General features: G+C 34.6%; 2 protein-coding genes across 6 annotated transcripts; both read right to left on the bottom strand.

Moving 5' to 3' along the window:
• Positions 1-501: 501 nt before the first annotated feature.
• Positions 502-5,912, bottom strand: LOC105782284 (probable E3 ubiquitin-protein ligase RZFP34). 5 transcript variants are annotated; one of them, XM_052626647.1, is made up of 12 exons: positions 5,746-5,912; positions 2,898-4,587; positions 2,706-2,793; positions 2,347-2,406; positions 2,200-2,232; positions 1,978-2,055; positions 1,790-1,833; positions 1,613-1,653; positions 1,420-1,502; positions 1,237-1,328; positions 1,034-1,145; positions 502-940 (listed from the first exon to the last, which is right to left on the bottom strand). In XM_052626647.1, the coding sequence occupies exons 2-12, from the start codon at positions 3,101-3,103 to the stop codon at positions 830-832; spliced, it is 948 nt and encodes a 315-aa protein (XP_052482607.1). In that variant the 5' UTR covers positions 3,104-4,587; positions 5,746-5,912; the 3' UTR covers positions 502-829. The 5 variants fall into 5 exon arrangements, with proteins under 5 accessions (XP_052482607.1, XP_012462381.1, XP_052482605.1 ...); XM_012606927.2 differs by having other exon boundaries at positions 2,898-3,154; positions 5,746-5,905; XM_052626645.1 differs by having other exon boundaries at positions 2,898-3,374; positions 5,746-5,905.
• A 2,425-nt stretch (positions 5,913-8,337) lies between these two features.
• On the bottom strand, positions 8,338-15,214 carry LOC105782825 (uncharacterized). The gene is made up of 5 exons (XM_012607833.2): positions 14,893-15,214; positions 12,187-14,731; positions 10,070-11,827; positions 9,492-9,726; positions 8,338-9,403 (listed from the first exon to the last, which is right to left on the bottom strand). Exons 2-5 carry the CDS (start codon positions 14,647-14,649, stop codon positions 8,835-8,837), a joined length of 5,025 nt encoding a protein of 1,674 aa, XP_012463287.1. The 5' UTR covers positions 14,650-14,731; positions 14,893-15,214; the 3' UTR covers positions 8,338-8,834.
• Between the last annotated feature and the right edge of the window lie 5,516 nt (positions 15,215-20,730).

Consider the following 20,730-nt stretch of genomic DNA (forward strand, 5'->3'; position numbering starts at 1 on the left):
AAATTTAGTTCTTGTACTTCAATATGACATGTCACGTCTTGTTATTTAAGTATTCAGTTTATCACACTAAATTTTAATAATACAAATAAATAAAAATTTAATAAAATAACTAATGTATTCCTTAATCTAATATATATTATATACATATAAAAATTAAAATATAATTCGACTCCTTGATAGAATTGCGGCGTTGTTTTACCTTAATATGATACTTTTACTCGGGAGTAGACCGTGGGCGCGGTGCCAAAGGTAAACACGGCATTGCCCCCAAAAGTAGCATGGTTATGATTTAATTTGTTTAAAATTGTGAAGTTATAAATTTAAATAATTCTAAAACTATATATTTTATAATTTAAAAAGATTTCAATTGACTTAAAACCACAAAGTCAAAGTCTTGATAGTCTTTGAAACTGAAATCCTCGTTACTGAGTATATGTATATTGCGAGCTTGTATATGAAGGGAGCTGCGCCGAATAAAACAAGGATTCTACTGGCACCGGGTACGATAAAAGTATTGACTCTTAACGACAAGGAAAAATGTTACATTTTCTAGAAAATATGAAAGGATGAAACATCCATCTTCTCCTACATTAAGGTAGGAAATCTAAACAGAGGACCATAAAAGCAAATGTTTATTTGTTGGCCTATTGATTAAATCATCTACAAAAGAATTGAAAATACCAAGCACTAAACCGAACCCCCGAAGGAACCATGCGCCACGACTGGTACCATTACACGTTGCAGAAGCTTAACCAGAACCCAATGCTTGATGCATCGATTTGGAAAATATGCCATCCAAGTCGGTTTCTACATCCCACTCTAAGCCACTTCAGCCTCGTGTTTGCCTAGTATTGTATGACTTGCAATTCGGGCATTTCTGAGCCAGGACATGAAACCGAACTAGAGATTTTGTCTCGCAATCGTTGCAAAGGATCGAGACCTGTTGAATCACAATTGAATTTTCTAAGTAAAACTTGTTCCACGAAAATGAAATCTTAACTAGTATAAGGCTTTGTCATTCACGATTACGAACCATTTTGTTTTGGTACTGTTCCGGCATTGGTGTAGCTGCGATCTCCTCATCGAATTTCTCCCAGACCTTTGACATGTCACAAACCGATTTGGAGCACAGAGGGCAGGCATATCTGTTCAAGTGATTGGAATATCAGTCAATAATAGAGTAGTTACAAAATAGTAGGTAATAGTAAAATCCTGAGATTGAGCTGAAGCACTAACTGGAAATGGTCTCTCATTTCCTTGAAACAATTTGTGTGAATTGTATGTCCGCATGGCAGAACAGTTACATTCTGTCTCGATTCGAACAAGAACTGCGTATACAGATAGAGGTCTTTCAGTTAGGTAAAATATCAAAGTAATTCATTATCATAATTGATGGTAAATAAGAGAACTTGAAATTACCTCAAAGCATATGGGACAGTCATGGTGCATCGCTCCTTCAACACAGGGATGGCTGTTTTTCAGAAGAATTGAATAGCAGCAACCTTTGTGCAACAAAAAACATAAAAACAAACGGATAAAAGTATTAGTGATGTTCAAATACCCCAATAAGACTAATAAAAGCTTACATAAAGATGGATTCAGATTAGCTTACCACACTTGTGGCAATGGAAGAAGTTCTCCTGCCCTCCAATCCTGGGAGAAAATAACATTATTATTTAGTTGTGAAAATGACAAGATTAAAAGATAAAAAGAGAAGTGAATGAGGGCGAAATAAGTAAAAATAATTTCATAAATTAAGGCGAAGAAAACCAGGAAATGAACAACATACCTACAGATCCCACAACCGTCACAATGATACTGTCTCTTCGATGTCTGCACAGTAGAAACAAACATTAGTATGCCATTGCGTGCATCTTTTAACTCTTTGCGCAAATCATAAAGAGCTGAGACAACAGAACAAATCACAGAACTATAAAACACGGAAAAACTTTGGTTTGCATTTGGTTATCCACTTACATCATCATCAAAAAGTTTGCAGGAGTTGCAGAAATATTTCCCCATACAAACACCACAGTTGATGCAAACTTGTTGAGCCTGTTCAAAACAATATCAAAAGCAAACAACCTCAGAAGAAATCCAACCAAGTACAAAGAGCCTCTAAAATGCTAAACACTGCAAAACTAAATTTTCCTTGTCATCAAGAATGTCATGAAAACTAGAATTAATCGCATAACTTACCTCTTGTTCTGTGCCACATAGCGAACAAATAACCTGGTAAAAGTTATGGGTAAATGTTAGCAACATGGAGCATACAGTAGAGATGCCACCAATACAAAGAAAAAGATTTTCACCAAGAAACTAGGCTGAATTTATGGATATATTTACCTTACTGATTTGACGGCGTGGGAGATCATGTCTGAGCTTCTGGTCAACATTGATATTGTTCTGAGCACAATAATAATCAGTTAGATGTTAATATTATTGAAACTAACAAAAGGTAAAGATGTTTTTTGGATGATAAATCTAAACTTGCCAGTTGCATGTTAGAATGAATTAATTTGTTATAGCTATCGCAACATATTTTCAGTTAAGGCATATAAATATTGAAATCTGATGGCCTTAAAAGGTTACCATAAACAAAGTAAAAAAACGTAACACTCAAATTAATGAAATAACATTCTCAAACTAGTGTAATATAGATAGCAACTACTGTTGATCATAAAATGTTAAGGACGTAAACTAACCTTTGCCTCATTATGACAGTGACGACAATCAAATATCTCACCACAACAGGGAGCTCTAATCCGGCACCTTCTTCGATAATGTGGGCAACTGGAGAAAACAGGGGAAAATCAACAACACATCGTCAACCAACAAATAAAAGAACAGAACCTGAACAGAAACAAATTAACGTAAAGGAAAAGATCAGAACTTACCCATACTCCATAAACCCCTTGTCCAGCAATTCAGTTGCTTCTGCATCATTTGATTCTTGTTTATCCACACGGTTTCCACCTGACTGTGGTGAGAATGATCCCCTCACCTCTTCTTCAAATACTTCGCAGCTTTCATTTTGTTGCTGATAGCTAAGCTCTTTAGCTCCAGAATGCTTAATTTCCACTTCTTCCATTGAAAATGACATTTCCAGATCAAACCGTATGTTATCTTACAAGCTGGTGCAAAGCCTAAAAACCTGCAGATAATAACAAATTTAGCAAAGATTCCAATATTTTAAACATATCTAGTGGCTTGAACAAGCCAGGCAAGCACTCCATCAAATTGATGCTTTCTTCTACACTGCTGCAGACCAGTCGGAATCAGCAACAAAATAATCCAAGAAAGGTTGAACAGCTCCAATCAGCAGTACTCCAAGCGAAGGATTCATCAAAATAAGTAGAACTACAAAAAGAAACCTACAAAAACAAGAATAATGCAGCACTGAGGAACTCCAGAGCCTCCAGCAGTGAATTAGAAAGCAATAGCATTGCATGATAACTTGATTGCTTGAAATTCTGGACCCAAATCCAACTATACTGGAGACGACCATAGACGTCCCAACCTATGGTAAAAGCAATATATCAAAGAATCAAACATATTCTCTAATGAAAAGAAAAAAACAAAAAGGGAAAGAGTGATTGATTGCAAAATTTTGCCGCGTTGTTGTCCACAACAACAAGCCTACCTATATCACATTTCTGCACCAAGTCTCTCCTCTGAGAATAGTTTTTACTCATCACTTAAAACTTTCACATCCTTATAACTTGAGAAGGTAAATCTTCAGAAATAATTGACCTTATTTGGAACTTAATCATTTCTCTCACAAAATCAAGTTCTACAAGAAAATCTCCAACTACCAGAAGATTTTTAGTCGGATATAAACCAAGCTGGTTGCTCACCACCCATTCATTTCTAGGTAGATAGTAAGCTTTTAGTAGAAACCCTATTAGCACAGATTCTTTTATTTCTTGGCCCTTGCCAATTGTGAATACACCCTCCTAAGGTTTCTGGAAATGAATCATAGCTGCTCGGGCTGACCCCATAATTTGGGACAAGACAAAGTAATGACTTCGTCTTATGTTATCACCACTCTTCAATCGAAGTTTAGAAGGGGGAAAATAAAAAATGAGCAGCAAAGTGACGATATATCTAAAAACAAGTGTTTGTCATTAACAAAATCAAGCAAATGCAATGAAGGTTCAAATCTGAGGAAGAAATGAACGGAAATGGCAACTTGGAGAAGTATCAATTGGCTGAGATATGGAAGACAAATTTAGCATCCAACTTGCTTCAGCCCCTTGATTGTGTACACTAACAAATTTCATAACCAGTAAAGATGTGAATCTCCGGGGAAAGAAGGGTCATGCAGACCAACTAATCCTAGGGGTTTTGCAGCCTTGAGCATCTTCAACACCTGCAGCTAATATTAAAAAAGAGATCCGCACACAAATCCCTAATGAATTCTAACCAAAGCGGCAGGAGCAAATAAAATTCAAAGTACATATATCAAAACTGTGGCGTCCTTCCTCAGCTGCAATCAACCCCACATTTTGAGGTACCGAGCCAACACAAAATTTTCACATTTCCCACATCCCACATGTAGTGCAATATCAATCTGGGATTTCCTTGCTGGGGAAACATATAACACTATATCAGCATACCAATCTCCAAAGTGCACTCTAAAATGAGCTGGTAAAGTCATTATTATTATTATTCTTTTTTATTAGTTTAACGAAGACTTGGAAGTTATCCAAACCCAAAAAGAGATCACATTTTGTGTCAAGAGAATAAAAAAATTGGTTGCCAAGCAAAAAGCAGACTTAATTAAAATTAAAACTTCCTGGTTAATAATATCTAAAATTAATCATTGTCTCATAACCGGCGATGAAGACGCCTTCATAATGCATCATGTCAAATTGGCTGTATGCTATGTTAAATAATGCAAGCTCGTTTTTCCCCTTTACATCCAAAAGCAGACTTAATTAAAGAACATTTGGGTTAATACCGACGAAGACGCCTTCATGATGCAACATGTCGATTGGTTGTATGCTATGATACACAAGTAATAACATAAAAGACACCATCGAGGGTGGTTAACCTATAGTATTGCTTGGCAACAAGCAATACCTAAGCTAGAATACTTCATTGATAGAAATCAAATGCTCATGCTGAAGGCTCTAAACAGCAGGTTACATAATTATAATAATCTAATCCACAATATTGACATAAATACCATCGAAGCAAAGAGACAAAGAAACTTGTAATAAAAAGAAGCAACCACTTCAGTAGAAACAAACAACGGTTTGATGAACTTTCAAGCAAACAGAAATCAGCAGCAGCAATGACAAACAATAATAAATCCAGTAAAAGCAACAGCAACACAGCCACAGCTCAAATCAATCAGCCAGCAAGAATATTAAAAACTGAGAGTTGTATCAAATTATTCTAACACAAACAATTTCGAGCAAAATCAACAATCAATCAAAATTTCACGATCTTAAGCTAAATAGGAACCACCGTTTCAATAATCTACCAGCTCTCCTAGTTCCCAAAACGTTCATGTTTGTCCTCTAGAGAAGGAAACGAATAATTTCAATCACTTTTTTTTCCTTCCGTTTCTCTCAAATTCTCTCATAAACCAAACGGAAAACTAAATAAAAATTCAAGGAATCACTAAAATTCAAACAAAAACATTTGCTTGGCACGTTACCTAAACAAATAATTCAAGCAACAACATGAAGAAAACAATATTATTAAGCTTAAAGTGAATTTTATTGAATAACGAACTTTAAATTTAGAGAAATCGCTCCGATCCAAATAAGAACAAACGGCGGTGATCCCGATGAGAAACGTCCGATCGCAAACGTAATATAATCGTTTCAACTTCGAAAAATCAGAGCATTTTATTTTATTTTGCTTTGTGAAAAAACGATGATCATGTGATTGCCCTTTTATAGCTGTTTGGAAAAATATGATCGGATTTCTTCCATTTCTCGAGACTTCGAAAATTATTTTGGTCCATACGATACGAAAGCGAAAGCTGTTACTTACTGGTTTCGGATTTTGTCATAGCTGTCACAAAATTTAAACGTCGAAATGACGGGTTTACCCTTGCACTTCAAAATATCTTCCACAAGAAGACGAAAAGAATAGACAAAAGGATTATTATATTTTACAAACGCAACCATTTTATGAGAACTTGAACCCTCGGTAGGATTAAACTATCAGTGCTGATTAATACGTATTCGACTGTTGATTTAAATTTTTAGGGTTGATTTCACTAAAAGTCCTTAAACTCTGAATTAAATTTTATATTGATCTTAAATTTTAAAATGTTCTAATTAAATTATCAAAATATCAATGTCGTGTCAATCAGGTCTTTTTATCAACTTTATCAATTGCTTGGATATTAAATGTCAGCTCAAATCTAAAGTTAAAGAGAAAAGTTCAATGGGAACAAGCAAAGTCCTTGGTTATTTTGCTTCAAATGGCTGAATTACTCTAATCTTTTAAAAAAAACTATAATTCAATTTAAGTCCTTTTAATAGCTTGTATGGATTTTTAATGTTACGCTCGTGGGGCATATTTAAAGTACGTGGAACAAATTGCAAGTGCATTTGTACATATTGTATTAAATTTAAAGTGCTAAAAAATAAAATAAATGTCTGAATTTTTTTTTCAAGTGGGTTAGAATTGAATTATGAAATTTTGAAAAGGTCAAAGTGTAACTTTATCATGTGATTTCATCATTTTTGAAGAGGCTAAACAAAAGTCTTTTCATTTTCGGAGGCTACGAACTTTTAATTTGATCATTTATAAAAAAAATTTTAAAATAATATTCCACTTTTGGGGTAAGGCCATTGCCTGCCTCACTTGTATTCACTTTTATTGACCTTATCTATGTTTTTTACACATTCAGTTCGAACTATCTATGCGTTAAGTACAAACATATTTACATATTCAAACTTGCATTTTAACACCTAAAATACCCATTAGCTTGACATAATGATCTAATTGATATAATATTAAAACTTTGAGAACTTCACAAGAACATCCTAAATTTAAGTACCAATTTAAAATATTGCAATAGTTTGAGGATATGCTTAGTATTAACCCATTAAACTATCAGCATTTATTAAGAACTATTTAATTATCAATTTAATTTTTTATATTATTTTACAATTAAAAATATTTATTAAAGTTTGAGTGTACGTTAATGTGTTTGACAAAACTGTCGGTGAAGTAGGACACACCAATAATGGAAGCAAAGAACGATAATTCGAAGAATGGGCGGCCGGGATTTGATGTGACCGAAAAAGTTGATGCCTGACAGATCTATTTCAATGAAGACACGTGTATAGTCAACCAGACAGGTGGATTTGATGTTAAGATTATTGGGCGGAAAACCCCCTGGCTGACGTGGAGAGATTATTACGATATTATAAATAGTAAAAGAAAAGAAAAAAGAGAGAAAAATATCTGGTAAGAAAAGAAAGGAAGATTTGTCACGTAATTTTATTTATGGGCAATGTTTGCTAAAATATTAGATAAATGTAAAATATTTAATTAAAATTATTTGATAAATTGTTTAATAAGAAAATATTGAAAATGATCACTCTTATCCCTATCCCTTAATAAAAATAAATTTTAAATTATATTATCTTTGTAATATTACACGGTCGATCCATTCTTACAATTTTTCAATGATTTAAAAAAAACATAAACCTTCAAATTAAAATAATTTTTTGTATTTTTTAATATTTAAGTTTATCTTCTTCATAAATTAGCTCATGTTAATTGTAAAATAATTTAAATTAGTTGTTTTTTAAGAGGTTCACTCGAATTTTACATTGTTATTGATGTACTATTTAGTTTTATATTATAATATTTATATTTAACATTTTCAGGAATTAATGTTGTGTTTATCAAGCCCGCCTAATTTTAAATTTAGTAAAAGTTTTTAAATAATCCTTGTTAATATTTTATTTATGGTTTTAAGTTTTTACGATATTTCCTATGATTATTGATTAATATAAAGACAGCTGAAATATTTGGATACGATACGCAAAGTTGATACCGCAAACTACTGAAAGCACGAATGAAAAATGGACACGTATTACACGTAAAACGTGATTAAAATTAAGACCGAATCAATTATTGGATAATTTTCATGTGACGAATTAAGATATGTCCATTTACTTTCGTCAAGCATAAAGTTCAGACTGATTATCAAAAATATGCAAGTAAAATAATTGTTTTATGCACGTGCAGACCCTGAAATTTAAGTTTTGGGAGTTTGGTGAAAATTTTTTAAAAAAATTGAGGGTCTAATTGAAATTTTCAATTCAAGCTTTATGCATATGCCAAATGCTCCAAACATTTCAATTCAAGCATGAAAATTTTCGTGTTAATTCTGCCGTGGTGCTGTATTTTTTATTTGACCCACACCTGCTACATTGATATCAAAGGCTACGGGGAACAAAAGAAAGTAAGAGGGGAGGGGTTAAAAAAATTCTATACAAAGATCGGCTCTGTCAAAATTCCGTACACCCCTTACCGTCAGGATCAAACAACAATCGGACTCAACCTGAGTAAACCTTGCCGCAGGGATTTAAAGAAACTTACCGGCCGAAAGAGCTGTGAACTGAAGGCGCACAAAAAACTGCCACAATATATATAGCAGAAGCAAAAAAAACTAGTGTTACCGCTCACAGCTCTCCTGTTAGTACTTTCCCTGAAGCCATCATCACTGAGAAAGGAAAAAGCGGATCCATTCCAGGGAAAAAATTGTCAGTTGTTTAGGTATTCTTCAAATTCCGAAACTGCATGGTGCTGGCTAAATTTCGTTCTTTCGACACGTATTTCATTGGATAATTCTACCCGTCACCATTTACATTGTCGGAAGATGCTTTGATTGCCTCTGCAGTCATGAGAGCAACAACGGCCTTGTGAATTGCTAGATCTGCTCTGAAAAGCAATCTCTGAGCTCTTTCTCTCTTGAACTTGGCCATTTTAAGTGCGTGCCGGGCTGCACTAGTGGCATCCCGATATCTGAACTCGTCGGTATCAGGATTATCCAACTGTTCGGGGCCGTGCCTTTGTAATCCATCTGAGAAGTAATGATGCACGCTTGGCCACTCTGAAAAGGCCATGCTCTGCTGATGAATCCCATTTCGCTTGCCGGTTAGTTTCTGACTATATGAAGTCGTCATTTGGGACTCGTTTGGTGATAGAAAAGTGCAAATTTTCTTTGGTTCGCTTCTTCGAAGTTTCTGATGATGATGCTTATCAAATCCATCCCTAAAATATCCCTTGATACCTGAATCTAGTTGTGAAAATACTCTTGGCGATGCCTGAGATAGCGGGGAATCTTCTAAAGATTCATAGTTATGCATAGGATATAGAACCTTTTCATCCCCAAATAGGAACCCATTTGATCTTCGGCCTGAAATGATCACAAATGAAGTCCAACTCTTAAAAGATAACATCATTATATAAAGCCAGAAGGAAGTGAAACAGGTAAAGAACATTACCGAAAGAATGGAAACCTTCGTGATCTCCCAATGCAGGGTTGATTTGACCAGAAACTGAAATCTTCCGCTGGGATCTTTGTTTTGACCCTTTGTTTGGAACTTCCAAGCCCCGGGGTTTCAGACAGAAAGCAAACATGGGTGGCTTCTCGACGGCATTGGACGGAATAGAGCTAACTTTAGACATGGTTAGCTCCCACTCTCTCACTTGCTGTTCATACCTTTCCCACAATGGTGGCTGAATGACAACAGAAAATTTTATCAAGAGTTAGAGAGCATAAAATGTTTTAAGATAAAACAAACACATAACATGAACAATAAACAGGCCACGGTGAATGTGGTAAAATTCTCAGGCCCATACACCTTATGCTGCAGGCCACAAGGGGCTGATATCAAAAGCAAATCCCTGATCTAATTCTAAAGGAGAACATGAAAAGTTGAATGAAGAAAAGAGAAGAAATCCATAAGCTTCACACCTAGGGTTCTATAGGAGTCGCAACCACAAATTATCTGCCAATAATCTATATCTCAATAAAAGGAGTACATCGATTTATAATGCAGCAAATCAATGAAAAACATACCTGGAGATGCCGAATTAAAGGCATTCCAACTCTTTGCCTCTTCTCCCGCCAATGCTCATAGACCGCTCTGATTAATTCCATGGACCCAACTCCGGCCATGAACTCTTCTATTTCATCAGAATTAAACTGATCACACTGTTGAGTATATGCAGCCTTCTCAAACATGTCCATAATCTTCTCAAACATTTCGTCAGAAAATTCCAATGTGCTGCAGCTACCATCACTCTGTGAAGATATATGAATTCCTGAAATCCACTGTTCATCATCAGTATCCATGTCATAAAAAACATGGGATGGATCCAAAGCCATCTCGACATCAGTTTCAACCTGCCGCAAGTACTTGAAACAACTGCGAACAAATGTCACATCAGTTGCATTTTCATCATAGTCATGTACCAAGCAAACTCCAGGAATAGGTATGTTCCTAACTGAAGCAGCACGAATGTTTCGGTTGTAGCATTCTTCATGCATATCCTTGAAAAGAGCCCACTGGCTCCTGTCCGTGAACTCCAAGGTCCAATCCTTTCCTCCTTTCCACATCATAGCATGTGTGTAACGATTGGTAGATCCAGGCTGCAGAAACTGATGCGCCTTGTAAGAGCACCTTGTTGACCCTGACATTTTCACAGCCAGCTTCCATTCGTTATGATCAAAACGTTCTAAAGCAACCTGCGCTCCACATTCGCGCCATCCTCTGTCACCAAGGGTAAGTAACAAATTTGCATGACAAGATACTAACTCCATGTTTCTTTGAGAACCTCTAGAAACATCAGATGATCTCTTCTCATTTGCCCTCCTAATTCGCTTGTGAGGAAGACCTCTCTGGTGGTAACCTATATTCTTTGAACTGTAATCTAAACCTCCAAAGGGCATTGAATATGATACCTGAGTTCGTGGTTTCTTAGGTCCATTTCCAAAATTATTGTGGAAGATATCAACCTTTCCATCTGACGATCTATGGGCATGATATCCAATCGATAAGCTACTTCTATTTTGATGCCAATAACTTCTTGAAGCAGTAGGATTAGGAGTTGGGATAACACCACCATTCATATTCCAAGTCAAATCTGTAGACTGTTGAGTGCTGGGTAATTTGCTGTCAACATGATTTTTATATTGATCAAAGGGTGGAAGCTCAACCCTAATACCATTCAAAACGGAACTAGACCCTGAACCCTTCTTATCACCATCAACAACCTTTGACGACAAAAACGGTTGCTGAGACTCTGAATAGTCACATTTTTGCTTCTCTAATTGACCAATGGCTGAGGCTCCAACTTCTTCAGGTTTATGATAGATGGCAGGACTTCCATTTACAATTTGATCACTATTTGCATGCTTCTGCAAGTACTTTCTCCAACGACCATCACTAGAAACTGAGAGATCAAGAGTCATTAACTCAGTGACGGAAGCAACCTTTGATGAAGCCTTCGGAAAATTTCCTAAACTACTTTCGAAACTTTTTTTCACACAGTCCTCTCTATTAGAGTTTTCATCCAACAACAAATTGCCAGAGCTTTCTGGATTCTCAATGGAGTCATGATCCTGAAAGCTGATGCGAGCAACACAATAATCCATAAGTAGCTTAAGATGCAAACTGAAAAAGAAAGTAGGCGCAGCACCAAAAGAAAGAGTAAACAGAGGAAGATTTTTGTTCTGTTTCTCAGAACTGGAAGAAAGTTGGCCAACTTCCAGACAACTAGATCCTCTGGAAACACCCATACGGCTGAGACCCAGCCTATATCTTCTCCTTGAGCCCTGTTCAATAGCAAACAAAATTCAAACATTTAATAGCAACCACAAAACAAAAGATAGGCATTAGATATCTAACCATACAGCAAAAACAAACACCTCTCCAGAACCCATGGCTGATAGTTAAATCACCAGCAAGGACTTGCATGGTAAAACTAAAACTAACATGGCCTTTCTTTAGCATGGATTTCATTTCTTCCCTTCTTTTTGCAAGGGAAAGTGTGGTTTTTAGGGGCAAATAACAAAAGAAAAAAAAAATATTTCTTTTCATCAGAAGACTACACTCACAAGTAAAACACATATGCCAAAAGAACACCTTTGACATTGAGATTTCAATAGCAAAGCAACATGGAGAAGTGTCATACCTCAAGCGATGAGGAGCCTTTGTAAGGAGAACTAAACAGCTGGTTAGTTCTATTCTGAAGTGCCTTAATGTTATCATAAGTGCACTCAGACAGAGGTAATTGCCTATTGAGGACACAATATCTTTTCAGCTTACAATCCAAAAACATCCATTTGAAATGCTTCACTTCATGAAAATAACAACAAGCAAAGACAATCTGCTTCCTAAAATCTCGAGTCAGAGAAAATTTGAACCTGATCGAAGTTACAGGCACCTGCACATCAGCAAACTTCCCCTGTTCAGCAGGTCGATAAAATACCTTCAGGACCTGGAAAATAAAAGCTACAGCTTCCTTCAACGATCCTTGAAACAGGAGAAACCTCAGTCCAACTTCATTATCAACAAAAAGGACCTCTAGATGAACAATTGGCCAGATAGTCATCACCGTACCACACTGAAGCAGCAACAATGAATGAACCAGCCAAAAGCTTTTCGCTCCAAATAAATCATTGACAGAGAGCATGGGGAAGCTCAATCCAAACCTGAACCGCTTCGAATGTAATAGCGAAATATTTAATTGTAACTGCCCTGCATTATCAGTAAACAACATATCTCCTTCAGGATCCAACCGTCCAAGACAAACATCAAGTTCTCCCAAATCCTGAAAGTCATCAACAGAGCCAAGAAAAGCGATTGGTTTAGACACCAGGCTGGCACCACAAGTGCTTTCAGAAGCCTGCCACAAAACTTTCTCTGTCCTGCGAAATCTCCTTCGAAAATAAACGATAGGATGTTTACCGTCTTTAGGGCAACTACCCAAAGAAGAATCCTCGATCCTTCTACCATCAACAGGTCTATCTGACAGTGCAGAGGAACCAAACAATTTAACTTTTCTTGCTTTCAAGGAACCCCCATGAAGACAACCGTTTTCATCCACAGCTTCATCACAAGACAATGGTTGCCGATGAAAACTAAGAGAAGCAGATGTTTTCTGCCTCTTCACAGCGTGCAAAGGTAGGGATTTGACACGACGGCTAGAGCGCGCCAACCAGGATATGATGGGTTCTGACTCCATATAGCTACCATTACCACTGTCATCTTCTTTCATGGCATTTCTCTTCCTGTTCTCTTTGTTGAGCTTCATGTTCCTGATTCTATCACCAGTGTCCCCATCACCCTGAGATCTTTTTGGCTCAGATTTGTTGGGAACTTCACTTGGAAAAAGCAGGAGTTTAAATCTCTCTTTCTGTAAATTTACCCATTCCTCATCACGGTCATCATATTTTACATGGTGAAGTTTTCTCTCTTTGTCATAGTCATTGACAAAGCCATAATACCAACTCTTGTCCAAAGGCCAAAACACCTTGATTTTTCTATTTAACACCCAGTTTGCATCCAAATCTCCAGAGAAAATTTCATAAAAGTGGCGCCTTTTCCTTGAATTGCCTTTCTCTCCATGTCTTTTCCTTGGTCTCAATACCCTACCCGAAGCATCGACAGAGGGAGATTCACAACCAGAAAATTTCTTAGACCTAGAACTAGCATCCCGACCAGAAGCTAAGAGAAAAGATAATCCATTCTCAGACGGTGATAAAGAGACTTTGCTGTTCAAAGAAAAGCCAGTACAACTTGGGTCGAACCTTGATGATAACATCCTTGCCGCATTCTCTTCAAGATTCTCTTCATCATCATCTTGCAAATCACCAAATGGCTTTACAGAAGAATCTACTAATCTCTCAGCCTTCTTAGCAAAAGATTTGCCCCCTTTTACTGTATCCTTCTTCTTCCTAGGCTTTCTCCTTGACCTTTTAAAAGAAGAATCACCATCATTTACAGCTGAGTAACCAGCAACACTATCTTCTTCCTTCATATGCTGAACTGAACTTGGCTCACTGCTTCTATTTTCCTTAAAATCATCAATAAGCTTCTCTTCTTCAACCTTCAAAGACACATTCTGAGTGCTGGAATCTTCACTGGCTAACTTCACATCCTCACTAACACCAACAACTACACTACTAGGTTGCCCATCCGGCTTCAAGACTTGACCACTCTCAAACTTGTTTCGCCTCACAAACCCACGTTTACGCCTGGGAATACTAGTACCACTGTCACCCAAACTAAGTGAAATGCCATTAGCACTGCAACCATTCTTTGAGTTTTGACTCAAACCAAACTTCAAGCTTTCTGGACCATGCAGCCTAGAACAAACACCCCCATCATAAACTTCAGTTAAACTCTTGCTACTACTAATATCATGGTTGGTTCTAAAACTACTGAGAGGCAGAGCTTTCCTACTCTTCTTTCTCTTGTTATTAATAATACTCCTCTTCTCATCATCACCTTCTTGTGAACTTTCTTTCCTCTTCAAGCTCTTATTTTTAAAAAACTCCTTTGAATCACCAGATTCATACAAACTCTTAAGATCCAAAGATCTTGATTTCTTAGGAATTTCCGCTCCATGAGAGTTCACTACTCTATTTTCCATGAACAACCCCTCAATGCAAACAGGGAAACCCCAATCTCCCACTTTTTAGTTTTTACATTTACCCATCATGCATGTTTTAGATCTGTAAAACCAAAAATGCACCCAAAATTGACCAAAAATGAAAAAAATAATCTCTCAAATTTCCCATAAATTAGACAATCAATCCCAATACCTATATATTCAAATGGTTTCTTTAATAAATTAAACTATTAACAAATAAACGCTATAAAGTTCATTACTTACCTGATCGATGTATCAGAAAAGATCAATTTCTCCGCCGAATCATGAAAATCAAGAGTGTTCTCGTAGGCTAGGGTTTGAATCCTCGATAGACTTTTCGAATTTTTTTAATTTTAATTTCTCTATAATTTTGTTTTCTTTTTTTTTTTACCGTGACAAACGGAAAATCCTAGGGCTTCTTTAGATTGAAAATTGATAAAAATTATATATACTAGGCTATTTTATTTTAGCTACGTGGCGATATACTTGCCGTCGGATTTACATTGTGTGGTGAGGTATGGTTCGATTGTTTAAATCTACTTGATTAACGAACGGCCACGATTGAGTTTACTGAAAAGTGGACGGTTTAGATTTTGCAGGTACAAAAGAGAGGTGTGGTAGTTAAGCGGCTCCATTTTGCTAAAACTGTAAATGAAAAAAGGGAGAAAGAAAAAAGTTTTATTCCTCATTTCCATTTTCGTATTGGTAAATTAACCCTGATGTTTCGTGAAATATCAAAAATGCCATCAATTTGATTTTATTTTTAAGTGAGTAGGCGCCATTACGGGAGTGAGAAAAGCCACTCGCTAGCGTGAAGCGTAAAAGGTATTCGCTTTAATAAATGGACACGTGGCTGAAGGATTTTATCACTGCTTACTGTGTATAGTTAAAGCGGCGAGTTTATCGTCGTGGCGCGTTGGAGAGAGGCAGTGCTACGCTAAAGCTGGTAACTGTTTAAACGTCCAGCACAGTGACGTGATGGAAATCTGAGAGTTTAAATTACACGAAATTTGCTTGTATTACACTTTTGTCCAACATTAAATGTTTTTTCTCCCGCCAGAACACTTCGTTACCACACGACCCAACCCGACTCACCTGCTTTCAACTGGTTTTACCGAGGTTTCTTAAGCTGAATTGGAGGTGGAATCAACGGTCCAGTTTAATTAGATAAATTATTATAAAATTATAAAAATAAAAATTTTAAACATCCGATTTAATCGATTCAATTGATTTGTATAGATTCTCGAATTAATTGATTCGATGCTTTCTCCATATCAATATTCTAGTTGATTCTCGATCCGATTCAAATAATATTAAGTTTTACACGAAATTTAAATTAAATATTTTTTGCATTTAAATGTTATTATAAAATATATATTTTAAATATTATAAATAATTTTTTTATTAAGTGAAAAAACGTTACAAATTAGTAAAATGAAGTGTCGTAAAGAGATTACGAAAAAGAACATCAGAGCAAACCTTAGAAAATAAGTACGGTGGTGATGTAAACAATAAGAGGCTAAAAAGGTTGAGAGTTGTGGTTGCCATAGAAATAATAACAAGAGAGATACGAAAAGAATTTTAGAGTGCTCAAGTTTACAAAAAATCGAAGAGTTCAAAATAAAACATTTATATACCTTAAAAAATTTATCAAATGGTTATAATAATAATAAAAAAAGAGTGGGAATCATCGTGTTAAAATAGTGGGTAGTGGAATTGAGAGTGATTAGCGAATGTGGATAATGGAAGAGAAGATATACAAATAGTGGATATAATGATAGTATCAAAAGAAGATAAAATGATACCTATAAGCAAAGAGTATATTATTTTTTCCGGACATCTCCTTTTTAATTTTGGAGGGGTGGGGGTATTAGGCCTTTTAAGCAAACTTGTCTTGTAACATCTCAAAATTTGAACGTCGAACTTGAGCCACATCAAAGATTGAGTAAATATAATTTTGTATACTGTGGTTGTTTAATGTGGAATATTTATTCATTGTAATGGCTCAATTTTTATCGGTGTTGGAATAGTCAATTTCGATATTAAATTTACTCGTTGAGCTGTCCGAAAAAGTTAAATCAAAGAATTCAAGGCTATTATGAGAATAAGAAATTAATTATGTTATGCATGGCATGTAATGTTTTTACTGAGTTGTAATTAAACATGAAGCTTATGTTTAATTTCTTAGCTCAACCATCGTTGTAATGATTTTACTAAGTTTAGTTATGTATGGCATATATCAAAGTGATTAGGAAGTATTTTGGAGTCTTTATAATATTTTGATTTGTAAATACAGTAATGATGCATGCCTTATTGAATAGTAAGATGATTTTGAGTTTATTTACTTTATGGCATATGGAAATATAAATATGAGTATCTAAAGTTTAGATGAATGGTTAGTTTAATTGGACTAGTCACATTAGTGACATGATTATAGGTGTGTATTAGGTTAAAGTAAGTTAAAATGGTCATTTTGTTAAAAATTTATGAAGCGTAACTTTGGTTTAAGTAATTAAAATGTGTATCTAGTTGGTTTAATTATTTACTTACCAATGTTGATATAAGATGCATGGTTTTCCATGATTTTTAAGTTATTGATTGTGTTTTTACATGTTATGATGTGTTTTGGTTTGGTGTAATGTTGTAATGATTTAAGAAATGTTTTGACATCATTTGCTTGTTGAAAAAGTTGCATTTTTGGTAGCTAGGTCTCCAGGTACATTAGTCATGTCTCGAGATAGTATGATAAAAAATGATTAAATGGTACTTTTTTGGGTAATGGTCTAGAGACTGAATAAGTATGTGTCAAGACATGGTTTGCATAGCCTTAAGACAAGGGTTTTGTTATCCCGAGACAAGTCAACATCGAACCTAAAATATATTTTGCCTTATTTTAGGTCTCGAGATAAGAGTCCCTTAATCTCGAGACATTCTTTTTTTCGAGACATTCAAACATCAAATTTAAGGGTTTAAAATAGGAGAACTAAGTCTCAAGACAATAACTTTAATGTCTCGAGACACATTGTTAAATTTGGTTCTTTGAGTTTGGATTCGAATCCTAACTTCACATTTGATCATGTTAATTAATAAACACTTTATATGAGTTTTTTTTTACATTAATTCATCATGTTTATGCATAATTTTATTGATCGTACGAAAATTATTATGATTGCATATCAAATTGTTTGATGTAATGATTTGAAATAGTTTGAGTTGCTTCGACAACGTAATGTAATGCCATGCACTCGAATTTAAATTTTTGATCAAGTGTGAGGTATCACAAGTCTATTTAAATTCATAATCTGACATTACATCAAGATTATTAAGCTAGATTAAGTCCACAGGAGATAAAGAAAAAATCAACAAGGAAAATAAAAACTTTAACAAAACATAAAACGAAACAACAAAATAATGATGTGGCAACATCACTTCCTAAAATCATGTATTGGTTATATAAGTATTTCAATACCTTTTAAGTATAGGTCTAAACTCAAGGCCGTACCAATGACAGGGTCCATTCGTAGCTTATAGTGCTGAGAAATGTGTCCATATTGTACTAAATATGTAACTATTTTTTATGTATTTGAATGATGAATAAGTAAAAAAAATTATTTCACATTTCACTGTTATATGTTTGGTGATTGTCTTTCATGTTTTACATACATTACAAAATTGTGACAAGCAAATATTAACTCATTGTTTGTCTGAGTTAAAACTGATGATAAGTGGCACTGTAAGAACGTTTACATTGCAAGAAAGACAACTTACTTCAGTAGATAATCTAAACAAGCTTGTAATCCTGTAAAATGATCAAAGTGAGCATTTGTTTCAAATACTTGGAAGGATTATTATGTCGTCTACAATTCCAATTGGGGAGGTGACTAGTCTTGGCTATTGGAGCATCTGACTCCACAGGTAGAGACATAAATGTATTCATTAGAAGACTGATACATTGAACTGGACCCAAGATTAATCAATTTTGAATCTATCTGAATTAATTTACTTGTGACGTTCATAGTGTGATTTACCTAAATATTGAGTTAGTCATTGATCATGCGTATGTAACTCATGTGTTTTGATATAAGTGGAGGCTTATGCTTTAAAGATGATCGAACCCATTGTCGGTATATTGGGTACATGACTTGTGTATGGAATAACTTTACTAGCAACAATGGAATTCATAGCTCGATTAAAAAGTTAATGATATCCTCTCATTAACACCGTGTGGATTGATAAATATGGAATGTGACTACAGGTTGTTTGTTCGAGAACAAGCAATTTATTACAATCATTTATTGAAGGTGGTCATATTAATAATTAAGAAGACACAATAAGATAAAATAAGATTGTATTGAGTGAGCGAATTTAACTCAAATGAAGCAAGAATATCATATGAGGGTAACATACACATGATAAGGCCATTTGATAAAGCAGTTGGATAAACTGCTTTTGTAAATAGTATATAATAAGGAGTTTTCAATATTGGTATTTCTTGCGGAGTGACTCCATGATTAAATAAATTGTGAATTATCGGAACAATGCTTCTGGACATAATTACAATTACTATAGCCTAATAGTATATGTAACGACTCGATAGTCACGGGTGCCAGAAAATGCATTTTTGAGACTTTGTTACTGTAAACTGGGCTCGTAAATATTTATTAAAAATATTTACAAAGCTACTTGTGTGGTTAATTAGGTTTGGGTTAGGTGAATTTACATGAATTAAGAGTAATTAGGTACAAAGACTAAATTGCATAAAGGATAAAAGTTGAATTATAGATTAAAGAAAAATTAAAGGACCAAATGAGCAATTATGCCATTGTTCTTTAAGTGAGGTGGCATAAAAACAAAAAAATAAAGAAAAAGAGAAAGAAAGGTAGAAACCAAACAGAAAGGAAAGAAAAGAAAAAGGGTAAAGAAAGAAGGAAGGAGAAGCTAGGGATTTCAATTGTTCAAAGTTCAATTGGTTAGTCAATTTAGTCTATTTTCTTATAATTTTTATGTTTTTGGAATCCAGTATTAAATACTACTCGACTCATGTCGAAATTTTAGAAATTATTGAGTTTTTAAGTGTTGTCTATGTTGAATAATTTTAGTATTAGGGATTAAATTGATAGATTTTAAGTTATAAATGAAAAAGGATTGAATTGTAGAATAAATTGTAAATTTTGAGTAATAGGGACTAAATTGTGAAAAATCAAAATTTAGGGATTTAAGTGAAAATAGTGAATTAAATTTATTCTAAAGTAGAATTTGTATGAAAATAAAGAATTAAATGTAAATAAATAAAGTTAGTCTCGGTTTAGGGACTAAATTGAAATTTAGGCAACTATTGAGTAAAAATTTAAATATTAAATGTGAGATTGAATTGTGTTGTGTTGATGAATTTTAATTGTATTTCTATAATCCGAACTTAGTTATTAATTATTGTATTTTGATTAAATGTTATGGTAAGTGATTGAGGTGAGTATTTGACATTTTGATATTGAATTGAATTTATATATATGTGATTATATGAAAATTTGATATTGGATATTGATTGTTTTTGAATTGTGAAATTAAATCCTATTAACTGTATAGAGCTGAGTCGAATATAGATGACATGCCATATGATTGGAAGAGTTCAGGGATTTCTTCAACTTTGAGTTGATGAGACACTAGGTGTCAATTTACTACTTCGGATTAATTCGATGAGGCACTAGGTGCCAATTTACTTCGGTTTAGCTGATGAGACACTGGGTTTCAAATTATTACTTCGTATTATCCGATGAGGCACTGGGTGCCAAATTGGTGTGTTTTAGTTGGATCCGTGTATCCGTCCGAGTCCGAGTTGTGTTAATAGAGGTAAATGAATAATAAAATTTTATGATTGATATTGAAATATCATGATATGAAAAATGGAAGTGATATAGCGAATTGAAAATAGAATATGAAATATATTGCAAATATATGAAATTTATGAGTTATATGCTCATGAAATGAATATGAAATGGATTATGCAATTGTATAATGAAATGTGAAATAAATTGTGAAAAACTATTTATATAGCTAGTATGAGAATTGAGATATTTGTGAAAC

This window comes from Gossypium raimondii, chromosome 13, assembly GCF_025698545.1.
Source record: "Gossypium raimondii isolate GPD5lz chromosome 13, ASM2569854v1, whole genome shotgun sequence".
NCBI classification, from domain to species: Eukaryota; Viridiplantae; Streptophyta; class Magnoliopsida; order Malvales; family Malvaceae; genus Gossypium; species Gossypium raimondii.